The sequence below is a fragment of the Mytilus edulis genome, chromosome 1 (genome assembly GCF_963676685.1).
Source record: "Mytilus edulis chromosome 1, xbMytEdul2.2, whole genome shotgun sequence".
NCBI lineage: Eukaryota > Metazoa > Mollusca > Bivalvia > Mytilida > Mytilidae > Mytilus > Mytilus edulis.
The window spans coordinates 1,233,434-1,244,283 of NC_092344.1; the positions used below are offsets into that span (position 1 = coordinate 1,233,434).

General features: G+C 33.3%; 1 protein-coding gene across 1 annotated transcript; it reads left to right on the forward strand.

Moving 5' to 3' along the window:
• The first annotated feature begins 6,725 nt into the window (after positions 1-6,725).
• Positions 6,726-8,161, forward strand: LOC139520959 (uncharacterized). The gene has a single exon (XM_071314072.1). The coding sequence runs from the start codon at positions 6,757-6,759 to the stop codon at positions 8,098-8,100; it is 1,344 nt and encodes a 447-aa protein (XP_071170173.1). The 5' UTR covers positions 6,726-6,756; the 3' UTR covers positions 8,101-8,161.
• The last annotated feature ends 2,689 nt before the right edge of the window (positions 8,162-10,850 follow it).

Sequence of the window (10,850 nt, forward strand, 5' to 3'; positions counted from 1 at the left end):
TTGATGGTAGTTTTTGTAGTTGTGAAGGTGTTCATGTCTTAAAAGATCAACAAAACCTACACACTCAATATCATCGTATGTATATTAGCTAAAACAGACATTGTAATAAAATTAACGGTATCAATTTTCTGTCACCAGATGCGCATTTCGACAATACATGTCTCTTCAGTGATGCTCGTGGCCAAAATATTTGAAATCCAAAGCTTATATAAAAGATGAAGAACTATAATCCAAAAGGTCCAAAAAGTATAGCCAAATCCGTGAAAGGAATCAGAGCTTTGCATGAGGGAGATACATTCCTTAATTTATAATAATTTCTATCATTTTGTAACAGCAAATTTTAATAACACCAAAAAATCCGTATTTTCATGCCAGTACCGAAGTACTGGCTACTGGGCTGGTGATACCATCGGGGACTAATAGTCCACCAGCAGAGGCATCGACCCAGTGTAAAATATGATTACGATTATCTTAAACTGAAAGAAAATCATAAAGAAAATCAAAAGCTTTTAAAGGGGAATTAGTTACGAAATAATAAAAAAAAAATGAAATAAGATTGTTTTTTGTTCACTTATTAAAGAAAGTGAAAAAGTGAAACGTTTATTACGTTTTAGAAGACAGTTTGGTTCTCATTCTCTCTTTTTGTATTGTATTGTATATTTGATATGTTTTTCTGGATTTTTTTTCTACTTAGTTATATAATGTTCAACTACGTTAAGTGTATCACATATGAAATTAATAAGACTGTAAAGCCAAAACTAGATAATGGCTAATTATTGTATCAATTTAACTTCTCTTAATGTAAATGGCTTTGGAAACGATTTTAAACGCAAATCCATGTTTCTTTGGTTGAAAAAATTTCAAAGCGACATCATTTTTTTGCAAGAAACACACAGTATTGAATCATATGAAACTATATGGAAAAGGGAATGGGGTGGAGATATTTATTTTTCGCACGGGGAAACGAACTCTAAAGGTGTTGCTATTTTGTTTAACAGCTCAACAGATTATATATTAAAGGAAAAAATTGCAGATGAAAACGGAAGGTATCTGATTCTAACTGTTGAAATTGATAACAGAGATTTTGTTTTTGTAAATTATTATGCGCCGACCAAAAATTTTGAAAATGATCAAATTGAATATATTGAAAAATTAAAGATTTTATTAAATGAAAAGTTAGATCAAAATCTTGTTTTGGGTGGAGATTTTAATACGATACTGAATCCATCTTTAGACAAAATGGGTGGTTCAAAATATAACACACCGGTCAAATATACGAGTAAATTAGAAGAGTTTATAGAAGAATTTGAGTTATGTGATATTTGGAGGACAAAAAATGTTGATTCTAGATTATATACTTGGCGTCAAAGAACCCCGCTTATACAATGTCGATTAGATTTTTGGATGATATCGAATTTTTTGTCAAGCAGTGTTACCAAAACATCCATTGTCCCGTCTATAAAATCTGATCATAGTCTTATCAAATTGACACTGTCAGGCGAAAACTTTAGTGAGAGAGGTCCCGGTTTCTGGAAATTCAACTCGGGTTTATTGACAGACAAGGATTATGTAGATATAGTCAAAAACACTTTATCAGATTGTGATAAAAAATATCACAACTTAGAAAATAAAAATTTGAAATGGGATACCATGAAAAGTGAAATAAGAGGCGCAACCGTCAAATATTCCAAATATAAAAACATGAAATTGCGGGAAAGAGAGTCCAATTTAAAAAAACGACAAGACGATATTCATAAAAATCTCTCTCGTACATATTTAGATAAAGATATAAATACACTTTTGATTGAATTAGATATTGTTAAAGACGATTTAGAGCAAATAGTAAACAATCAAACAAGGGGGGCTATTATACGATCACACGCCGAGCACTGCGAAGGCAATGAAAGAAATTCAAAATATTTCTTATCATTAGAAAAACGCAATTATAAAAATAAATGTATTAACAAATTAGTTGTAAACGACATTGAAATTTTGTCACAAGAAAAAATTCTATACGAAGAGAGAAATTTCTACGAAAAGCTGTACTCATCAAAAGAAGACCCTGATAAATATTCAGGTGATTCTAACTTTTTCGATTTAAATTTTATTCCTAAGCTTACAGGTCTGGAAAAGGATATATGCGATGCAGATATTTCAGAATCTGAGTGCGTTAAAGTTTTAAAAACATTTAAAAATAATAAAAGCCCTGGTACAGACGGGCTTACTGCTGAGTTTTACAAATTTTTCTGCATTGATATAAAAAAATATGTTTTAGAAAGCTATGAATATTCCTTCGAGACCGGAACCCTCTCAATAGACCAAAGACGGGGTATACTGACTCTTATTCCAAAGAAAGATAAAGATAGAACACTCTTGTCGAACTGGCGTCCTCTTTCTCTCTTGAATTTTGATTACAAATTATTAGCCAAAGTTATTGCGGAAAGAATGAAATTATTTCTTCATAAACTTATAGATCCGGACCAGACGGGATATGTGGCTGGTAGATACATTGGTGAAAATCTACGACTCATTGCTGATATTATATTGTTTACTGCTTTAAAGAATTATCCAGGGCTTATATTACTAGTCGATTTCGAAAAGGCGTTTGATACGCTAGAATGGAAATTTATTCAAAAAGCATTGGTTTGTTTTAATTTTGGTAGCAAGTTCCGGAAATGGGTGTCAACTTTATACTCAAATATATCTAGTCTTGTAGTAAATAATGGATTTAGTTCTAGTCCATTCAAAATTGAGAGAGGTGTTCGACAAGGGTGTCCTTTGTCTCCTTTTTTATTTATTTTGGCCGTTGAACTGCTGGCAATAAGTATTCGTAAAAACAATCAGATATCTGGTATTAAAATTGGGGATACTGAAATAAAAATTTCACAGTTGGCGGATGATACCACTTGTTTTTTGAAAGATGTATTTTCTGCGCAAATTTTATTAGATTCGTTTAATGATTTTGAGAAGTGTTCAGGGTTAAAAGTCAATTTTTCTAAAACCGAAGCAACATGGATTGGAAGAAATAAATTTAACAAAGAAGGTTCCCTTCCTATTAAATGGACAGATGGTTTTAAAACTTTAGGTTTAAAATTTAACGCTTTTGAAGAAATGGTTTGTTCTAATTTAGATACATGCATAGACAAAATGGAATTAATAATTAAAATGTGGAGGATCAGAAATCTTTCCTTGATCGGTAAAATAGTAATACTTAAATCACTTGCAATATCGAAGCTTATTTATGTCATTTCATCTACACATGTACCAAGAGCTTATGTAATTAAAATACAACGTGACATTAATAGTTTTTTATGGAATGGTGGAACTCCGAAAGTTAAATCGGAAGTCATTCAAAAGTCTCCTAGCGAGGGGGGACTAAAAGCACCAAATTTTGAAGTACAACTGTTATCATTTCGTATTATGTGGGTAAAAAGATTTTTGTCAGAACATGACTCCAAATGGAAACATGTTTCTAAAGCATTTTTCTCCCTTTTTGATTTAGAGGATTTATTTATGAGCAGATGTGAATTTGAGTTTTTAAATTTAAAAGCACCTCTTTTTTATATAGAAGTGTTATCTGCCTGGAAACGTGTCAAGGGTATATTCATCCCGTTAAATACATTTCATGTTAGAAAAGAATTTATTTGGTTCAATCCGTTTATCAAAGTTGACAGAACGAGTATTTTTTACAGATCTTGGTACATGAAAGGCATACGGTTCATCAATGATATTGTAGATGATAAAGGCGAATTTTTGTCTCATGATGCTATTAATAAAAAATATAACCTGAATGTTACTTTTGTAGACATTCTATCTATTAAACTTGCTATACCACGTGACTGGAAAGATTTGTTATTACAACAACACATGTCGCCTAACAGCAACTCATTTGGTTTCGTTTTTGAGCATGAGAATAAAAAAATGCCTATCAGTTAATTATTCGCTAAAGATGTATATTCACTTTTTATCGATCGGGGAAGTGTTTCTCCTATTTCACAAAAAAGGTGGGAAGAAAGTTTTAATATAGAAATTAGTGACGAAAAGTGGAAAAATATTTATTCACTAGCTTTTAACTGTACTATAGAAAGCAAACTACAAGCTTTCCAATATAAATTGTTACACAGAATAGTCTCACATAATTATCTTCTTGAAAAATATAAACTTTCATTAACCAATGAATGTGCCAGTTGTAAAGGAATAGAAACTATAGAGCATAAATTTTTTGAATGTACAGAAATAAAACGATTTTGGAGAGAATTTTCTAATTGGTGGTATTTAGTATTTGGAGTAAAAATATTTTTAAATAAAGACAGTGTAATTTTCGGTGTATTAAATTCTGATAACATAGTTTTAAATTATTGTATTCTACAGGCAAAGTATTACATCAACTGTGCTAAGAACACACAATTAGACAGACTGTTAATATCAATGCAAGCGTTTCTTAAATTTTTGAAAAGAAGGCTGGAGATATTAGAATATTTATATCTTTCTAAAGACAAATACGAGTCATTTGTCGACAGATGGGGAAGATTTATGGAAGTTATTTAATTAAATTTATTTTTGATATGATCATATATATTTAATGTATTCCAAAGTATCCTTAAGAGGTATCATATACTGAGTATTCACATCATTTACTTGTAATTTTTTACTATGTCTTATTCGTAAAATATCAATAGTATAACAATGCCATAAAAATATCATGTTATTCACTTATGTATTGTAAAAATGTATGTATGCACTGTAGTTTGAACACCAAAAAGATCAATAAAAAATTAAAAAAAAGACAGTTTGGTTCAATTCAGTCAAAATAAGGTAAGAAACAACGTTAACAAGGCTGATGAATAATTCACTTGCAAGTGAATAATTCGACCTCATTCCATACTTATTCATAGGACCTTCATTTTAACCCCTTATCTAAAGATGGGTTATGGATAACTTATGCGTCTTCAGTTATCAAAAGGAAAATAATGTTAATATTGAAAGTGAAACAACGAAGGGTAAACCATTTGATTGGCTGATTCGACCCACAAATACTCATTTTTATTCAGATAAAAAGGATGATTAGTATGGGTGTTTTAACCTATAATATGAAACCAAACAGACATCGAAAAGTTTAATTGCACGAGTTCGCCGTCTATTCATAACTATATGTTTATATCGGGTTAGATGACCGTAGGCAGTCGTCAGAGGTCACCTCAGTGGTTACCTAGATGGCTACTAGAGTGACATACACACGATATGAGTTTGCATTAAAAATTCAGGATTAATGCGCTCCAAAGTATGTTTATTTCAAGATTTCCAAAAAGCCAGGAGTTATTTTGGTAGTACCTGTGTTCCCAAGGTAAGATTTTTTTTATTATACTTAAAGGTAGGTTGAAAATTTGCAGGTAGAAAGGTGATACATGTACAACTCAGGACATACCTTAAACTTTAGGCAAAAGAAATAGAAAGCTGTGAAAATTGCTAAATTTGGATGAACAGATAGGGATTTTTAATTATTGGTCTGACACTTACATTATAAAGAATTTCTAGAGTATTTCTTATTGCAGTTAGTTAGGTTTTATTCTGCTTCGTTATATTAAATTTTCAAATATAAAATTGATATGCTCTATCTTATGGAAATTGGTACATGTAGGAAGTAATCATTTCATTAGTTTACTTTTGTAGGAGTTATGAGTATTTGAAGCATGCTCACAAAGGATCTTTACTTGATATCTTTTATTTTCTTCGACCTGTCCTTGGATAAGACATTTTCGGAGGAAGAATTAATAAAAAAATAATAGACGATTTTTTATAGCTCATTTTTCTAGCCCCAAGCATCATGTCAGGCTATATCATTTCTTTTAAAATACAATTAGATGTCTTCTGACAAACAATTTCTACATTTAAACGAAATGTTTTACTATTAATACTGGGAAGATCCTTAATTAACATTTTTGTGTGGAAAAACTCAATTAAGATATGACCACCACAAAGTAATATGAATAAAACCATACGAATAGTACTTGCATGCAGGTTATCAGATACCATTTCCCATACTAATATCACATTATCCAGACATGTACATTATGTGTTCCTCTCCCTGCATTTTTAAAATCAAAGATGTGGAACCTATTTCATCATAATCATTGCAATGAGTGTGTCCTCCATGACAGTCTTAAAACTAATATTAAATAAAATGGTTAGTATTGGGTTCAGGTTGACTGCCATTGAGGAAAACAGTTTAATATAAAACTCTATGGACAAAAACTCTTTTTGTCGGAAAACACTGTAAAACTGATAAGTGTTCACACTTTTTGGAATTTATAAAATATGTCTATGTCTGAACCGTTCGCCCTTTGCTGTCGTGTAAAAAACGACATTAAATAAAACAAAATCACTCAAGTTAGTCCTTACAGAGTCGGAAACAAATACATTCAAATTTGAAAATCGCCTTCTATTTAACTTCTGAAATGTGCTATCGTTACTTGAGATTTAACTATAAAAATCGCAACTCCTTAATATTATGCCATCTCTGGTATATAGTCAAATCAAACAAAGGACACAAGTATGTAAGGTTAATAGGTCAGATTTATAAAGATTGTTGTGTAACACACCTACTAAGATATCGGAATCATGGTAAACAGGAACTGACCGTCTTTTATTGGGACTGGTGTAAACAAAACAGGTGACAGTGGAATTACCTTTGGTGACAAATCTGTATATAAATAAGTATACTTGTCTTGTACAAGTCATTACAAGATATAAACCGATATGGTACACATTATGAATCCATTTGGTAAAATGGTTATGGCTTTGTTGTTGTTTGTATCGCTCGTAGAAGGAATGGCTGTCAATGGTTTAAATCAACAAGTACAAAGGAACATTGGGGCCAGCGCTGGTGGACAAGCACTGGATTTAGCATTTGTTATGGACTGCACTGGGAGCATGGGATCGTATATAGATACCGCCAGAAAACATATTCAGGCCATTGTTGACGAAATTGTGACTTCTTCTAACACAACCGTTCGCTTAGCATTGATTGAATATCGAGATCATCCTCCACAGGATAATACCTTTGTTACAAAAACATATAATTTCACAGATTCCGTGTTTATGATGAAAATTTGGCTAAATGCTGCGCGCGCCACTGGAGGTGGGGATGGTCCTGAGGCAGTGGCTGAAGCTTTGTTTAAAGCCACGAAACTGTCATGGCATCCCGATGCTACCAAAATAACTGTACTGATTTCTGATGCACCCCCCCATGGACTTGTTCCTTCGCAAGACAGTTCGTTCCCCAACGGATCTCCTACTGGACACGATCCAATGAAGATAGTTCGTGACCTTGCTCAAATGGGCGTGACCTTATATGTCATTGGTTGTGAACCTGCTATACTTCCATATAAAGACTTTTTCATGGCACTTGACTATTTGGCCGGTGGGCAATACGTACCTCTGTCGAGACCAGAACTTCTGGTTGATGTTATAACAGGCGGCGCTAAAGAAGAACTGTCTATTCAGAAATTCGAAAAACTTGTGAATGCTGAGGTCCAGAAAGCTATTGCAGCAGGAGGCACTGTTGATAAACAAAAAATTTCACAAACTATATATAACCAGCTGGTTAATACGGGAGCAACGTCAACTCATTTGTTATTAAACAACGCAACGTTAGAAGGCACAACTGATGCTGCAAAACAAATAGCATCGGCTACATCTATGGCGGAAGTACGACTCCATTTCCATATGGCAACTGCAAAACCTTACACTTATCCAACATATGTTCCGGGACACGCCGCTCTTTATCCAACATATGCCCCAGGACACGCTTATCCTTCAGGGACGTTTGCACCTCGTTCTACACTTGGTCCAATATACACTTATCCGCCAGGATATACGGGGAAGACTTTTCTACCGACTTTTGCACCACATATTACTCCAGGTCCAGGATACACATATTCACCTGGAGCATTAACAGGATCAGGAGGTTCCGGTACAGGCACAGGAGCGTTAACAGGGTCAGGAGGATCTGGTTCCGGTACCGGGGACACATATAGTGCTGTTCATTCGGGAATTAGTATCGACCAAGTCGACAGATTAGTACAGAAAGCTTTTGGTTGATTTCCCATCTAACCGTTGGATTACGGATTATTATATCAATAAATTCATAAATCATAATAAATATCAAGGTAATTAAATTATTTATGCATTTTTGTTTGGCCTAGAATTTACGGAATCTGTACATGTCAGTTTTTACCGTAACTATATGTCTGTTGTCGTAAACTGTTTTTCTCTATAACTGTATTGGTTTATTGAGTGCTGCGTCTCAGTAAATCAAAGTTGGTATTAATTTGGTGATATGGTATGTCAGATGATTTAGTGATTGACAAATAAAATTGAGAAAGGAAATGGGAAATGTGTCAACGCGACAACAACCCGACCATAGAGCAGACAACAGCAGAAGGCCACCAATGGGTCTTCAATGTAGCGAGAAACTCCCGCACCCGCAGACGGTCTTCAGCTGGCCCCTTAAAAATATGTATACTAGTACAGTGATAATGGAGGTCATACTAAACTCCGAATTATACACAAGAAACTAAAATTAAAAAAAATACAAGACTTACAACGGCCAGTGGCTCCTGACTTGGGACAGGCGCAATATCGCGGCAGGGTTAAACATGTTTATGAGATCTCACCCCCCCCTAATACCTTTAGCCAATGTAGAAAAGTTAACGCATAACAATACGCACATTAAAATTCAGTTCAAAAGAAGTCCAGAAGTGGAACAAACGAAAATAAATAAAAGGACAATAATACATAAATAACAACAGACTACTAGCAGTTAAGTGACATGTCAGCTCCAGACCTCAAGTAAACTGATTTAAAGATTATGTCTTCATCATATGAATATTAGGCACACTCCTTCCCGTTAGGGGTTTAGTATAATATTATCATAAAATATATGAGAAGAACATAACCCGTGTCATGCCAACAACTGTTTTTAAAAAAAATAAATGTGTTTAGTTCCGATGCAAAGACCCTTTAAGTGAATCAATATTAAAGTCAAAATATGTAATCTTTAATAACCTGACAACAGTATCGTAATTATGTCCCTTCTTGATAAGTCTGTTTAAAGGTTTTGTAAGCTTGTAAGGAGAAAACTGACATTTTTGTGCTTTGTAAAAAATATTACCATAAAAGATTGGATGTGAAATACCTGAACGTATAAGATGTCTGGATGTTGAGTTATATTTACGAATTATTTCCTTATACCGATGATAAAATTTAGTAAATGCTTTGACAAGTTTGTGATATCGAAAACCCTGGTGTAATTATTTTTCAGTAATATATACATAAATTTCTCTCGCTAAAATCTATTACGTTGTTACATACACGAGCGAATCGTACAAGTTGAGATATATAAACACCATAAGATGGTGACATGGGAACGTCACCATCTAAAAATGTATAATTAACGATAGGAAATGAAAAATCATCTCTTTAATCATTAATTTTTGCATTAAGCTTCCAGTTAATGATATAGATATCAAGATCCAGGAAAGGGCAGCTGGTCTTTGTTAGTATTAGCTTTATTTAAAGTAAGTTCAACGGGATAAATTTCTTTAGTATAATACTGAAGTCGTCATTATTGAGAGCCAATATATCATCCAGATATCTAAAAGTATTGATGAATTTTTGTATCAAATGTTGTTTTGATGGGTCTTTACTAATTTTAGTCATAAATTGTAACTCATAACTCATAAATTGTTACTCATAAATGCATTTCTGAAAAACACTACCGTGATGACTAGAACCAAATCTTCACAGGTTTGCCCAAATACAATATCTTAATCAGTATACTTTAAACTGGGAAGACACTATGCATGATATAAACCATTGTACTTCGTTGCAGACCATCGCAATTAAAAGTCCTTATCGCCCATCCGAGTCCAACAAATATGATAATAGATGCCAGTAAGATTTGGTTACATGCATTTTAGTCTCAATTTCAAGGTAGTGCTTTGAGAACTTGTCTTTTTGTTGACTATCGATTGTTTGATTTTAGTGGCATTATCCGTAGTTAGTATACAGTTGCCCTTCTATTGAATTTGAATGGTATTATCGCATGGCAGTATAGACTGTCCGTAAGCTGCATTATCCACATTTTGTCAATAGTAGCGTTCTAGCGCGATTTTGAGTGACAAAATCCATATCTTTAGACGGTTATCTTCTAGTTCGAGTTTTAGCTACATATTCCATTGTAAATAGTTGCCATCTAGTACGATTTTGAGCTGCATAACCATATTTGTAAACTGTTGCCTTAATGCTCGGCATAATACCATTTTTTGTATTCAGTAATTGCTCCATATTTTGTTGTCTATTATAACTTTTGTCGTCCTTTGACTCGACTTTGAGTGACATAATAGCGACATCTCGTGGGCAGTTGCCTTCTAGTTCAATATGAGCTGCATAATCCATATTATGTATATAGCTGCCTTTTAGTTAGATTTTGATAGTCATTTCATATTTTGAATACAGTTGCCTTCTATTTTGGTTTGAGCGGCATACTCCATATGTTGTATACAGTTGCCTTCTTTTTCGATTTACGTGGCATACTCCCATATTTTGTATACAGTTGCCTCCTATTTCGATTAACGCGGTATAATCCATATTTTGAATACAGTTGCCTTCTATTTTGATTTGAGAGGCATAATCCATATTTTGAATAAATTTGCCTCCAATTGAGAATTGAGTGGAATACTTCATATTTTGTATACAGTTGCCTTTTTAGCTAGATTTTTAGCGGCATTTCATATTTTGTACAGTTGCCATTAAGTTCCATTTGAGCGCCATTATCCATATTTTGTGTA

Excerpts from the sequence above, each read along its gene's own strand:
- LOC139520959 (XM_071314072.1), top strand. The coding sequence starts at position 6,757 with ATGGTACACATTATGAATCCATTTGGTAAAATGGTTATGGCTTTGTTG.